We start from the raw sequence: 15,643 nt of genomic DNA on the forward strand, positions 1-15,643 counted from the left end.
CTTGTGTTCTTACACCCTTCTAAGGACATTACACTGTATATTTTCATCAAGTATTCTACATGCACAGTTAAATACACTGGAATAAGGTCACAATGTTTATGCAAAATTTATATAGATTTTAAAAGCATTTAAGTGAGAGTGCTGAATCTCTTGTGTACCAATGTAGTTGTTAAACATGCAGTTTGAATGTTTAGTTTGTGTGTCTGTGTGTTCCTTCTGTAGATGTTGTATGGATTGCGTGTATGAATTGATGCCTACTTTTGGTCCCGGTGTGTTTGTATGTGGATGAAAGGAAGAAATATCGTAACATGTTGGCATTCGATTTGATGATTAGTGTGTGTGTGTGTTTGTCTGTGTCCACCATCAGATGGAGGCGCAGGCGGAGGAGCAGGCAGCAGAGTCCCAGAAGGAGAGGAAGCTGAGGGAGCGCAATGAGCAGTACAGCCGACAGTTAGAGGAGGAGTTGGAAGGGCTTAAGGTAAGCCTACAGACACTCTCACACACACACACACACACACACACACAACACACACATATACACCCAGCTGTATGTTCCTATGTCCATCTACAAGGTATCCACCTGTTTAAATGTCTTACAATAAATTATCTATATTTAAGGCCTTAAAAATGAAAATGGCTTAAATACCATTATTAGAGGTGTTATTTTTTTTCACCATGCCATGACAAGCTTCTTTGTGCTGCATATTCACAAAATGTTTAATGCAATATGCCTCTTCCTCTTTCTGCCCATCTGTCCCTCTTGTCTCTCTCTTCTTCGTCTTTCCTCTGTCCATCTACCCTCTCCCTTTCTCCTCTCTCACTTTCTAAACTCCTGCCTCCTTATCTCTCCTTCTCTCCCTCTGTCTGCCTATCTTGCTTATCTGTTTACCTTACTCTTTTTGTCCATCCACCCACCATCCCACCGCCCAGTTGAAGCAGTCCGGCCCCTCCGCCACCCCGTCCTCGGCAGACCAGTCCCAGGAGGTGGGCCGCCTGCGGGGCGACCTGGAGAAGAAGACGCTCCTGTACGAGGAGGAGCTGGGGCGCAGGGAGGCGCAGCACGCCACCGAGCTGAAGGCGCTGCGAAAGGAGCTGCGGGACGCCGAGGGCCAGCACCTCGCCCTGCAGAAAGAGATCCTGATGCTCAAAGACAAGCTGGAGAAGACTCGCCGAGAGAGGTATCATACTTTTATTTATTTTATTTTATTTGGCTAATTTGTAACCGTTATTTAATTTTAATATATCCAGTCTTCTTTGATTCAGTCATTTTTTGTGGTGGTAGTTTTGGTGTAGGGCCGGATTAGTGGTGTTTGGGTGCCAGTGGGGCGTTAAGGCAATGTGGTTATAATTAGAGCATGTTTTATGAGCATGTACATATTTCCCTAAGTGTGTAAGTGTAAGACTTAGCTGCATAATATATGGCACCTTACAAAAAACCCATATCCACACCATGCGTATCCCACATCTGTAGCACCTGTGTTCATGGGGAACCCACACTGAGCTGGATTTACATAATTTACAGTCTAATATAATATAAGACTGGTCACAAAACCAGTGTTGCAAGATAACTAAGATAACAATTTGTTTTGTTTTCTTCATTGTCTCTTCCAGTGATGATTGCATGAGGTAATTACAGATACATTAACAATAGCCCAATCCCCTTTCTAGTATACATTATTTAGTATTTAGTATTCCCCAGTATGGAATTGGAGTTATTTTATCCCTAACCCTAACTTATAAACTTTACTTATAAAATAGTTGCATTTTTAAGGATAGAATGATCTTTTGAGTTTATGAAAGATTGACTAATTTCATGTAGCAAAAAGTTTTAAAAATGGATTTATAGCATTTTGCAGTGAAACCCTTATGCCATTTGCTGGATGCTTTTCTCCAAAGCACTGAACAGTACCATGAGTGCAGACATTTTTATTATGGGTGACCCCAGTGGGAACCGAACCCCTCGCCCTGACAGTGTTGGCGCCTTGCTCTACCCATTGAGCTATACAGGACCATTTTACCTGGGGACTCTGGTATAATGAACTTATTAAAGCCGCAGTCAGTAAGTTTGAAGGAAACCAGGAAGACGCACGCACTTACATGTGCTAAATCGGAAATGAAATACTAAGAAATAAAAAGAAACTGTTCTTTATTTTTTCTGGTGGGACCCCCTGGGAACTACTGAAGGGCACCAGACCCCATTTTGAGAACCACTGGTCTAATCAAATTTTAATAAAGTCTTGTTTTTGAGCAGAAAGCCTCAGAGCTTTGTTTTTGTAGCCTCTCTAACCTCGCTGACTGGTGTTGCTGACATATTATCCCTGCTACTTTCTAATTCATTTTTATACACACTGGTGTATCACATTCTAACTGCATTAATGTGTTTGGGCAGAATAATGTGTAAGTGGTCTTATTCCTAAGCCTTTCGTTTAGGTTTTGAAGCATTGTGCGGAGCCAAAGGCCCACACACACACACACAAGTAGGAGGATGATGAGGCTTTCTGAGGCACAGGGACTGAGATTGGTGAACATGTGATTGGATGTGTGACACGTTTGTACTTAATTTGTTCTAAGGCCAGTGCATTCAGATTAGCTGGTGTAACTATTCAAAGGAATAGGATCACACTTGACCAACAAATAGTCTTCAATACTCAATTTAAACTTGTGACAGACAAGAGACGGATGCCTAGTGTCATTGAAATACTGTATATTTTCTTGTTTGAGTACGCCCTTCGTTTTCACCGTTAAGTGTTTCTTAAATGTCCCAACAAAATAGAAAACTCAGAAGAAAGGAAAGGACTGTGCAACAGACTTCATTAGGAAAAGGTTTATTTTTAAGAAAGGGTAAGGGTCAAGGTGTGGGTTGTGGTTAGGGTTATGGCTTAGGGAAACAATGCAACTTTGTAGAATGTTTTCATAAGTATGATAACACAAGTGTGTGTGTGTGTGTGTGCTGTCTCCCTTCCAGCCAAAGCGAGCGGGAAGAGTTTGAGACAGAGTACAAGCAGAAGTACGAGAGGGAGAGAGTACTGCTTACTGAAGAAAATAAAAAACTATCCAGTGAACTGGATAAGGTAAGATATCTATTACACACAGTGTCTCACACACACTCACACACACATTCTCTGTCAGAAGTCACACATGAAATCTAAACATCCAGTCATACACATGGAAATGAACCTTTGAACTGCTTGTCTTGTGTTAGTAATGGATGTATAGCCGAAAGAATAACTGGAGCCTAAACACCCTTCTCAGCTTTTTCTTTCCCCTTCCCTTTTTTTAATCTCTCTCTTTCTCTCTCTCAAACACACACACACACACACACACACACACACACACACACACACACACACACACACACACATACACACACACACACACACACACACACACACACACACACACACACACACACAGAAGACCACAATTCCCTAACCCCAGGTAACCCCTCTCAGTCGTCCCTAACTCTTTCATCACATTCCTCCCTCCGCCCCCTCTCTCCCGGCAATGCCAAAGAAATCACTGTTCAATATCCCTCGTAAAAACACCCTGTAGCCTCCTACACACTCTGATGGAATGACTCTCTGGATTACGCTATATTGACTTTGGAAAGGGGTCGAAAAATGGGAATGGGTACTTGGAAGTTGAAAGTGAGAGGCTCCCAAGTTAAATAATGTCTTAAGAAGTAGGAGGCGTTTTGACATATGGAATAAAGAGCCAGGGTGTTTGTTGTTTTTATGGTCTGCAACTGATGAACAAAGAAAAGGTCTCCGTGAAATATAGAGCACATGTGTATAGGGGTGCCAACGGAATGATCGCACATAGCACTATAGTTATTGTATGTATTATTCTGTTATTTCACATACTGAAAAACAATGTTTTCAAAAGCCAAAACACTCGGAATGGATTAAGTCCGAGCTACATGCTGCCCTTTCATAGATGAGTCTTGCGCAAAGTAGTGCTTGAATACATTTTGTGGGTTTGAAAAATATTATTGTTTGACTTGTCTTATCTTGCAAGGGGAATGCCCACTTTTGAAGCTGTTTGCCTTGCAAGAGAAATCAAGCCAACAGCACTAGATGAACTATATTGAAACCACATTCAAATATAATGCCGTATCTTGCTGTAGTTTCTATGAGGGCTTGCCAACCTCCTTAAGTTTTATTTTCACAGTAGCAATGGTAAGAGATGTGAAGAGAAGGGACAGTACAGAAAGACAAAGTTTCTAAAGTTTCTACTGGAATTCAAGCATAGGTAATTTTACCAGCCAACTGGATTGTTTGAATAGAATAGGACCTTCAGATATTGGTTGGTTATCTGCTTTAAGTGGCTGGTAGCGTAGGCCAACTTAATAGCCACAGTCATGATTTACTACCATTTGTCTGATGTCTGGTCGTCATTTCCAAACCTGGATGGGATGTGTGTTTCCAGGTGCAAGCGCAGTCTTCAACTGCTACATCATGTCTGGGCATGTAAAGATAAATCTGAATCTCCATCAAATATCAAATCCCACATATCCCGATAAGTCAAACCTGTCCAAAGAATAAGTTAAATGCTTAAAAAAAAAAGAGAAACACTTGATTTATCTTATCGTACAAGCGATGTTTCCAGTGTTGAGGTTGTTGAAATGTCTGCAGCGATAAATCAAGCGCACCTCAAGTAGTTCAAATACACCAAACCATACTGAACTTTATGTTTCTTTTCAAGTTTGGTGTCTTTGCGTTCTGATTAGCAACCCATGACTACTGTCACACTTACCTATTATGTTTTGTCACATGGAGAAAACCACTGGGAAACCATTACATAATATAGCATGGGCTCTTACCTAAAGAGTATCATACCCTATAATCAATATGTATTTTTTCACCCCACATTTGCATCTCTCTATTTCAGTGGTTCAAATTTTTTAGAGCAGTGACAGACTTATTTTATGATCCTTCCAGATACTGAAAAATATAATTTCCTCAAGGCAACCAGTGATTTAGGTTGGAAAGCAACAGCAAAACAATATGAAAGCACTGTCTTAGCTTGAACATTACATCATACTCTTGACAGTGGCAAGATACCAAAAATATTACCCTGAAGTGAGGCATTAAGCAAACAACAGTGTGCTCAGAGACGGTGAATGATGTCACCATGGTAACATCTTCACACACCTTGACAATAAAGGATTTAAGATAACTTTTGAAGCTTTAATCTCCCTTCCTGTGTGTGTGTGTGTGTGTGTGCGTGTGCGTGTGTGTTTCCCCAGCGGCATTTTGGTCCACTTTGATCAGGCATCTGAGAGAGGACTTGGCAGAATGACATAAAATCAACCATAACCTTCAACATTACTCTGATACACTTTACATATAATCAATCATGACAACCATGGCTGAGCACCTTTGCTGTTACTCATACGACAACTGTTTACCTGCTAGACTCTAGCAGATTATATATTAGTACGGTTTTCAAATTAAGTTAATTTAAGTTATTGAACAGAATGAAGTAAATCCAGTCATCATACGTACATAATGCTAGCTTGTTCTGCATTAAGTCAGTGTCCGTATTTGAATTACATCATCAATGTTTGCCAACACTATGATCTATTTTCCGTGTGTGTATGTGCTCATGCATTCCTGTGCTTATTCCCTTAGTTGACGAGCATGTTTGAGAAGGTGAGCGGCTCTAACCGGCAGCTGGAGGAGGAGATGAGGGAGCTGGCCGACAAGAAAGAGAGTGTGGCTCACTGGGAGGCCCAGATCACAGAGATCATCCAGTGGTGAGACACAAGCGCCCACACACACACACACACACACACACACAAACACATGAAGAAGAGTGTTACACACAGGCAGGCCCAGATCTTTCTGTGGTCAGGGGCAGAGACACGAACACACCAACTTTAATACACACAACGCAATACACAGAGTTGGCTGACAAACATTCATCATGCTTGCAGTGGGATGTAAGCTTGCTTACATTCTCAGTTTTACATTTTACTTGGATTTTACTTACAATTTTCAGATGCTCAGTAGCACCTCTGTAAAAGCCGGGCTCAGTTGGTTGGTTCTTTTTTTTTGTGTATAATGCTTTGTGCAATGAGCACTGCTTAGGGAAATTACGGTATGTGCTCTTTAGGCACGCAGAGCCCTGCATGAGAGAAATACAGTGTGCGCTCGTACACCAGGCAGTATGGTAGAGGTCAAACAAGCCTGAGCCAGCTGTAGGTTGGTGTACATCCACATACCAGGAAGCAGCTAAGTGATTTTCTGTCTGTAGTGGTTAAGTCAGTGCATGAATTAAATATTTTGTTAAGCGATTCTCCTAGTTACAACAACACTGTGCTACCACAGCACTTAAGTGGATTTTTTAAAGTCAATGTAGTTTCTCCAATCATATACACCCTCCACTGCTCCACCCAAGCACTTAGAAATTGTTAGTGAACTTCTTTAACCATTATTAATCCAGGGAAAGTTGAATGAGCAGCCATGCTGATTTTCAGCAACACCCTGCTTTACACAGATACAAACCTTCACCCATGTGAGAGATAGTTTCTCATTCACTTTCCCCATGCAGACTTTCCAGGCTCCAGGGTTTTGAACCATTCAGTCTCAAGCCTCTGCTATCACATATATACACACAAATACACAAACACACATAGACAAGACACACACATACAGGTTTGCTCAAATTCTCTTACTGTACACAAATGCACAAATACTCATACAGAACTGACATGTACATACATATATCATGTATGCATTATCACACATAACTTATGCAAACATAGACACAAACACACACACACACACACAGACACTAACTTTCTCAAATTCCTATACTGTACATTAATTAATTCTTGAATATATGAATACATCCCCCAAATACTCATAGTTTACCAACATATTTACTCTCATATATCATTCATTCTATGGCACAAACTGAAAGGTGCAGCCATATTCAATCTCATTCAAAGCTATAAAAGCACACAGACAGACAGTCACACACACACACACTCGCATTCTTCCACGATGTCTAGCACTGTATCGGGTTCCGCTATAGAGTATAACTGCAGCAATTTCCACATACCTCCGAAGATCAGAGCTACTTGACCCTCCCATCCTCTCAGATCACTTCCCATTGCAGCTGACACCTCGCCAGCTGCTCGGCTTCCCTCTGTTGGACGAGCCTGCAGTCTTCACATAGCACGCATACCACACACACACACACACTCACATACATCGATACATGCATACAGACACAGAGGCACGCATACGCCAATGCACACGCACACAAATTCCACGCAACATGCACACTTAAACGTTTGGCCTGGAATGTGCTTTGAGAAGAATTCAGTGGTTGATGTTGCCCCCTGGCGGACATGTTGTGCCACTGCACTAGATGAACCAGGAAATGAAAAATATGTAGTCCTCTTAACAGGGAGTTTTGTTTTTTAATAATAGTAATACATTTTATTTGTATAGCGCTTTTCTAAATACTCAAAGACGCTTAACATAGTAAACGGGATACACAAAAAACACATGAATGACTATCGGTGAATAAGACCGAGAATAAAACCTTTTAAATATTAACAAATTATGAAAATGTTTGGTCTGATTAGGAACAAAGTGTTAGGTTTACGAGGTTTAATGAGGTTTACAGGAGTCTAAAACTACTCAGTTCCATGAGTGAGTGATCGCATGTTTGAGTTGGGGTCAACAAGAGTTGACGCTTTCATCACGCACTATTTATTCTGCATCAGTGCTGGGGATTAGTAAGGTGCCCAGAGCTACCTGCAGGCTGTACATGTGTCTGCGTATATGTGTGTGTGTGTGTTGTGTGTCAGTGTATTGTCTGTGAAGTTAATAACGCGGAAGTGATAAGTCTGTTGAGTCACAGCTGTCTTAAAGGCAGTGTTTATATAATGGGTGTGTTTGTGTTGTTTTTCGTTTGTCCTCCTGTGAGGATGTTTGTAGAAATATGAAGAAAATTCGTTGATCCTCACTTTAAAAAGTGGACATTTTGGGGTTACGGTTAGAATTGGAGCAGAGGTAGCATAGAGGTCAGAGGAGCTCCCAGAGCGGCTGTGAAAGTCTGGGTGGAGAAAGATGAAAAGCACACTCTTCTGTCCCAAAAACTGTTACCATTTAGGTACTTTTGAGCAAAGCATGCAACCCTTGAGGCTACAGTGCAGCTGCACATTGACAAACAACAGAAAACTGTGAATGTGTGAAACTGTGTGAGTGTGAAGCAGAGTGTTGCTTAAAAGGGTTAGCTTAAGTTAATGCAAACGTGTGTGTGTGTTGCAGGGTGAGTGATGAGAAGGATGCTCGGGGCTACCTGCAGGCTCTGGCCACGAAGATGACGGAAGAGCTGGAGGGACTGAGAAACACCAGTCTGGGAGCGCGGGCCACGGTGAGACACAGACACACACACACAGACACAGACACAGACACAGACATTATCTCAGACATTATCTCAGACATTAGTCTATGATTATAAATGGTAGACAATTATTAATAATAATCATTAGTCTCAATGATTTGAGAAACAAAATGACTTTATTGCACTTTTTTCCCTCCTATATCAACATCAATCTTAACTATTAGTCAAGTCAAGTTATTTGTCCCCAGAGGGGCAATTGGTTGTGCAGCAGTAAAAACAATAATAACACACAATATCAAAATACACACACAATATCACACAATATCAGAAAGAGAAGTAAAAACAGAAGTGAAAACATAGAGTACATAAGTACTCTATGTTTTAGTACTACTAAAATTAAAGCAATATTTACCAAGCGTGGTTGGGTGATCGAGCTGATATTACCTTTTGCTTTTGGAGTTTAGCAGTGAAATGGCTGAGGGTATGAAAGAGTGTTTGCATCTGTTGGATTTGGCTAGTGGGTATTTGAAGCGGGAGCCCGAAGGCAAGGTCTGAAACTCTAGGTGCAGGGGGTGGGTGCTGTCAGACAAGATGGATTCTGCTTTCTTTAACAACTGTTTGTTATATAAATCAGACAGACTTTTCTGTTGAGTACCTGTGATACTGCTACAGACCTTGATCACCTTACTTAATGCATTTTTCTGTTTAAGATTGAGAGAAGCATACCAACAGATAAAAGAAAAAAGAAAAATCGACTCAATAAAGGATTTGTAAAACAAAGTCATCAGGGACCTATCAACACCGAACTTTGTCAGCTGCCTCAGACAAAAAAGGCGCTGCTGGCTTTTTTTACACAGCATATTGGTGTTACAATCAAAGCTCAGCTTATTATCAGTTATTTTCAACTATAGTGGGCGCTCAAAGTGAAATGAAATGCTTCAATATTGGCAATATGCAAGTATTCTATGATTAGTGATTGTCGAAACTAAAATTGTGATGTGTGATTTTTATTTTTGATAAATGATTAATTGGAAAACCTTATTTGGAATTCATTTACATTTTGCATTTATGTCGTTCGGGCAGAACAACTTACAAGAACTCCAAACTGTAGAATATGTGTATCGCCAATGTCGCAAATGGCCTGTCGCAAATGGCCTCCCCCCCCCCCCCCCCGCCCCCCAACTGTTCCTCATTCACTAACTTGTATTTGTTTTTCTCTGTGTCCCAGGACATGCCTTGGAAGATGCGGCGCTTCGCCAAGCTGGACATGTCGGCCCGTCTGGAGCTGCAGTCGGCCCTGGACGCTGAGATCAGGGCCAAGCAGAGCATCCAGGACGAACTGAACAAGGTCAAGGCCAACAACATCTCCACAGAGTGGTACGGACACTTTACAATAACAGTTATAAATACTAGAAGTCAGATGTCAGTCCCTTAAGAATATTGCAATTTTCCTGTGATTATTGTGGTGGGAAAAAACCTTGATTTTACTGTAGCCTTTTTGAAAAATTGCAAGGCACTTTGTGGTGCTCTGCAATTTTTCACAGAATAAAAATGTAAGCATTGATAAAAATTAGACAAAGTTGTGAAAATGTGTTTGCAGTGATTTATGAAAATAGTGGTTCCAGTCATTTTTTGGTTTTGCATCAGTGTGGCGATTGGTCAAAACTACAAGCCCTGTACAAACCTTTGGATAATATTCTATGCATTTATTCTCTCTGACCTACCAGTAAACTGCAGGAGGTGGAAAATAAGAACCAGGATCTCCTGGCTGAGATCGACAGACTGAAGAAAGAGACTGAGGAGCTGCGGCTACGCAGGGGTGAGACTGGAAATATACAAGTGACCTTTGTGTTTTCCCTCCAACCACCCGAAGGCATAAGGAATGATCTGGCAACCAGTTGCTTTGAGAAACACAGTGGCCCCTGCACTACTGCTGATGCAGAACAAAGGGGCTTTTACTATCACTACCACTGTAGATGGTGGTGATGTCATGGTTGTTTAAAAAGTCACATTTTATCAGGAAATTAGTTTCAGACACAGTGGTCTGAAATAGCATCAGAAAAATTCAAGTTACAAGTTTTCATGCTATCAAAAATATGTTATCATTGATAACATTACAGTTTCTATCTTTACTGAATGGACATTGCATAATGTAAAAGTTCACTTTGACTTCTCTTGAAGAAGATTATGGCTGTAAATGGGGGTTACGTTGCAGCCATGAACCCAAATTAGGAATTTACCATGCATATTTGAGAAATATAGCCTTGTGCCACGTCCATGAAAACGTATTGTTACTTTGGTCATATGAAACACCCCCTCCTTCTTAGAAATAGTCCTGTGACCCATTTAGTTTAAGAAACCCTAATGTTTTAATATCACCCACTTTACCATGGTTGTGTTATTTGTTCCGTGTCTGCAGGTGTCAAGCACCAGGATTCCCAAAATTCCTTCTTGGCTTTCCTCAACGCCCCCACCTCAGCCCTTGACCAGTTCGATGTAAGTGTCCATCTATTAGCAACACTTCAGGCAGACAAAACATACAGGGCTCTGATTTAGTATTATTTCACGTGAGCGCCCATCTATCAGTCTGGCTTCAAAGAAGTCAGCAGCGTTTTCAGAGCAGAATACTCAAGATCCCCGATCATGAGAAACCACGTCCGTCATGACTTGATTCTTTCAAAGCTAGTAAATCACAGTTCGTCCCCATGATGTTTTTCTTTAATTTCTTTTATCTTTCAGTTCTCCTATCATTTCTAGATCTGCACGTCTATAAGTTACACCACTGTGTTCTTTCTTTATGCTTTTATCGTTTTTGTTCACATGAATTTTTCAAATCTGTGTTTTTGTTTTGTCTTTTTTGTTTTTCCTTGCTTTCATGCTCTGGTACACCAGGACTCTTATTCCTCATCCTCATCCTCTTTAATTGAGTTTTGGGAAGACGTAAGTTGCTCTTGGCTAGGCAGAGGTCTGTGAGCATATTCACTAGCTGAGAGAGTGTGGATCTGTGTACGTGCATAGATGAGTGTGTGTGTGTATGCATGAGTGTATGTGCGTGTGTGATGAAGAGCAGATGCACTGCAGAAATGTCCATCTTGACAAGCCATTTAATCTAGATTTAAAATCTTATCTTCTTTAAAACAAGAGGAAAAATCTGCCAATGGGGTGACACAATTTCACTTGCTTCCAATGCAAATCAACTTGTTTCAAGAATGTTCATGAATTTTAAGTGACATTATCTTGACCCTAGCAGGGCGATCTGCCTTATTTCAAGATATTGCATCAACTACACTGGAGGAAAGTGAAATTATCTCACCCCATTGACAGATTGTTGTTGAATATGAATACTAAGATAATAAGAATACTAAATACAAGACTAAATGACTTGTTAAGATGGACATTTTTTGCAGTGTGCTGCCCTTGCCCTATAGTATGTGGATGCTAGCCAGTTGTCGTAGGCTAGCGGGCTACTTGAATGGCTCTGCCTCGGCTTTCTAGCGCTAGGGCTTGGCTTCAAAACAGCAGACAAAGTACTCAATACATGATTTAAATCTTTCTTTACATCTATTCATATCTTCATTCAGAAAGAGTTGTATAGTTGCTGTGCTCCGTATTGACTTTCCCAGCTGTTCCCTTCCCCATCACCATGTGTATTCCTTTGAGTCGTCACTTCATCAAACTCTCCATACTCTATCCTTATAGCTCCATGTAATGAAGGCTTATGTTACCATTTTCATGTTTTTTTTTTCTCTTTCGGTCTGTGTAAATGTTTGTTTTCAGCTTTGTTAGACAGCCTCTCTGATATTCACTCATCTCTTTGTCTCTGCCACTCTCTGCCTCTCTCCTTCCTCCCACTGAAGCGCTCGCCATCCGTTGGCCCAGCTAGCAAAGGCAGACGTGTAAGCACCATTACTGTGCTCTGTGATCGCTGTCATGCAGCCCCAAACTGTCTCTAAATGTGCTGTCTTGTCCTTGTCGCATGGGTTTTTAATACATATGTGTGTGTGTTTCTGTGTGGCTGTCTGGTTGCATGTTAGGGGCTTTGGAAAATGGCTCCCTGCTTTATTGATGGGAGTGTAGTGAAAGGCATCCATGTTATTTGACTTTCTGTACTTTTGCTTTTGATTGCATGGGAAATTGGGAAATGTGCTGCCTTGTCCTCCTTCAGTGTGTGTGCTTGATTTGATGTCTGTGTGTGTTTTGTTTTTACTCCTTAATTTAGCTCTGTGAATGGCCATGCATGGTGTATGGTGTGCGCTTGCGGTGTTTCAAATTAGCATGGTCAATGGGCTGTGACGTGTTCCCCTGTGTTTTGATACATGGTGTACAATAAAGCTGTGGTTCGTTTTTCTGTGTAGCTTCCAAAGCCCAGTGGATGTGGCCACATATCTGGACCACAAATTCTGTTTAGTCTTTTTTCCGTGTATTGTGTGTTCTGGTGCCTGCCCCTCTCCCTAAGCATGGATGGTGCATTTTGTTTCCTGGTGTATTCTGTTCAGCTGTCCAACACAACCACTCCAACTAACACTCCTCTCCCCTTTCCTCCCTTCTTTCTCTCCCTCTTTTTCCTCTCATCCTCCTCTTTCCCTGCACCCTGTCACCACCACCTTCCTCTCCTCCTCTCGTCTTCCTTTCGTCCTCCTCTCCCTTTTCCTCCCATCCTTTTCCTTTCCTCTTCCTCTGTCCTTGTCTCTCTCCTTTTTTTTTTTCTCCTTTCTCAATTCTCCTCTCTTCCTTCCTCTCCTCCCTCTCTCTCTTCAGGTGGACTCTATGGATAACTTCACCCCCTCCAACACTCCATCCCGGGAAGAGGACCCTAAGTCCCATCTCAAGTCTCGATCGCGTTCGCCCTCCATGGCTAGCGATATGGAGCCTATAGAGGTCAGACGGGCCCCAAGTCTGGGCAGGAAACTTAAACTTTTTTGTCTACAGGCCCCAGTGGCTGGAACATGCTGAAATTAACCAGCCACTTCTACTATTCACAATACAAAAGGACCTTTGAGTGATCATTGGTTACCTGCTTAAGTTGCTTATTGATAATCACAGCAAAACATTACTAGAGTTTGGCTGGTGGTTGGTTGTAATTTCCCATCCTGTCCTGAACGATCAGAAAAGGCTGTTGAGGATTATTTAGAACATCCACATAGAAAATTTGATGCAGAACAGGCCTGTTATCAAACATGACGTCTGCATGTCTGGCATGTTGAGGAACAAGAATATGTTGGAACCCACCACAACAGCTCAATTGACAATTAACAATTAAGCCTTTAGCTGAAGCTTCTATTCAGAGGATCTCACAATAACTGCAACTGCAGAATAAGTCGACCCTTGTGAATCGCAAGTAACCCAATAATGGACAAGTCCAAGGGCCAACAGTGAGAAACAACGCTGAGAAAGAGAGCATTTAACTTAACTTGTCCCCTCAACCCCCGACCCCCGACCTCTCTCGTAGAATCTCTCGTCCTTCTTGGGGAAGCTTTGGCCTGGGTGGCTTTTAACCGTGTTTTTTTGTCACTAATACATTTGTCAGAAATTCAGCCGATTTACAGGAATGTGTGTGTTGCTCGCTGCTTAATGTTTGTTATGGGTTCTGTCATGCAGTTGATAGACCATCCTCCTCGTACGGTCCAAACCCCTACCATGCGCTCAGGGGGGTATGGCAGCATCGGACGCTCCTCACCTAAGGTTAGACATTTCTCCTTGGGTCGCATGTCATTGTTGAATAATCTAGCCTACAAGCAATGCCACCAACAAATGACTATAATTCATAACCATTGCCTCTTTCTCTCTCGCTCTCTCATTCCCACTCCAGCCCAAAGCCCACCAGTTTGTGGTGAAGTCATTCAGCACTCCCACTAAGTGTAACCAGTGCACTTCCCTCATGGTGGGACTCATACGCCAAGGCTGCACCTGCGAAGGTAAGGAGAGGAATAAAGCAAGGGGAGCAGGAGGGGGGAGTCGGGCACAGTGGAGGGGAGTGAAAAGAAGTAGATGGGTGTTGAGGTTTTTGGGGAGAAGATGTTTAATGTAATGGTGTTTAGCTGGTTGACATGTGCATGACCTAAACTCCTAAACTGTGGTTGGATCTCATTATGTTGTGCATTATTCCACCAATTTCGGTTAAGCCTGTAGACTCCAATGAAGTTCTACAACAAGCCAAAATCTTCCTTAGTTTTTACCTGGAATGATTCATGTTCTTATATTTTATTCTAATAAAAAGGTAAAAAAAATCTATGAAAGTGAAAAATTTAATCTCTTCACTGTTTTGAAAGACCTGATCCTGGGCTCCATTCCGGTCAAATGTCTATACAGAAAGATTTGACAGGTCAAACCTCTTGGTCTCCCTTTGTCTCCTTGTCCAGTGTGTAACTTCTCCTGCCATGTAACATGTGCGGACAAGGCTCCAGCTGTGTGTCCCGTGCCCCAGGACCAGACCAAGGGCCCGCTGGGTATCGACCCCCAGAGGGGCATCGGTACCGCCTACGAAGGGCACGTCAGGGTAAGTGAGGCTGACAAAGGTCCGGGTTGTCTTTGGACTCAGACAATGTCTTGGTTGGTCCAACACAATGATCAAACAACCAACTGACAACAAGTCATTACTCCATGAGAGGTATCCACCATTTTAAACCTACACCTCATCTTACAAAATTATTTATGGCAGAAAATCTAAATAAAATTTTACTTTTTATAGTATCGTGGGTAACTTGGTTGCTTAAAAAAAATGACCCTTAACAGCCTGGATCCTCCATATTTTAGAGATATTGAATGATCAGGTAGTTTTTTGTCTTCCAAAATGGGTACAGTTCTACTTCCAACACATTAACATTGGTTGAATTACGCTGCATTAGACATCCACCCAGGTGTAAATGGGTATTTTGACTAGGATCTTCAAGATTTGTCCAAGTGTCATCAAACCGAGTCTCTTCTCTGTGTCTGTCCCAGGTGCCCAAGCCAACAGGGGTGAAGAAGGGCTGGCAGAGGGCGATGGCCGTGGTGTGTGACTTCAAACTGTTCCTGTACGAACTGGGAGAAGGAAAGGCCACACAGCCAAGCGTAGTGGTCAGCCAAGTCATAGATATGAGGTAAGAGAAGTAGAGGACACGTCACCACTGAATCTGCATGACAGTTAATACCAAAGCTGTGGACAGAACTGTGAAGCACTGTATCAACATAGGATGGATTACAGGATACTAAGAGCAAACAGTAGAATAAGTAAACAGTTATAAAGTATATGTACACTATTAAATGTGACGCGCTCCTTCATATCTGACCACCCGTCTCA

At 41.9% G+C, this 15,643-nt stretch overlaps 1 protein-coding gene across 7 annotated transcripts in view; it reads left to right on the top strand.

The window, feature by feature from the left end:
- The window catches only part of cdc42bpab (CDC42 binding protein kinase alpha (DMPK-like) b), an 86,022-nt gene that overhangs the window by 54,589 nt on the left and 15,790 nt on the right, over positions 1-15,643 (top strand). For 2 of the 7 annotated variants that reach the window (XM_071528974.1, XM_071528977.1), the window contains 12 exons: positions 368-478; positions 931-1,178; positions 2,966-3,071; positions 5,634-5,758; positions 8,289-8,394; positions 9,593-9,741; positions 10,092-10,183; positions 10,784-10,860; positions 13,963-14,046; positions 14,174-14,279; positions 14,724-14,860; positions 15,304-15,443. In XM_071528974.1, coding sequence (XP_071385075.1) covers positions 368-478; positions 931-1,178; positions 2,966-3,071; positions 5,634-5,758; positions 8,289-8,394; positions 9,593-9,741; positions 10,092-10,183; positions 10,784-10,860; positions 13,963-14,046; positions 14,174-14,279; positions 14,724-14,860; positions 15,304-15,443 — 1,481 coding nt within the window. Of the gene's footprint in view, positions 1-367; positions 479-930; positions 1,179-2,965; positions 3,072-5,633; positions 5,759-8,288; positions 8,395-9,592; positions 9,742-10,091; positions 10,184-10,783; positions 10,861-11,256; positions 11,305-12,221; positions 12,261-13,122; positions 13,243-13,962; positions 14,047-14,173; positions 14,280-14,723; positions 14,861-15,303; positions 15,444-15,643 lie in introns of all 7 variants that reach the window. The other 5 variants (XM_071528971.1, XM_071528973.1, XM_071528972.1 and 2 more) reach the window with 5 other exon arrangements.

Source organism: Centroberyx affinis, unplaced genomic scaffold (assembly GCF_046629955.1).
Source record: "Centroberyx affinis isolate AG114_WGS23_722 - 3 ecotype Tasmania unplaced genomic scaffold, CSIRO-AGI_Caff_v1 ptg001746l_1, whole genome shotgun sequence".
NCBI classification, from domain to species: Eukaryota; Metazoa; Chordata; class Actinopteri; order Beryciformes; family Berycidae; genus Centroberyx; species Centroberyx affinis.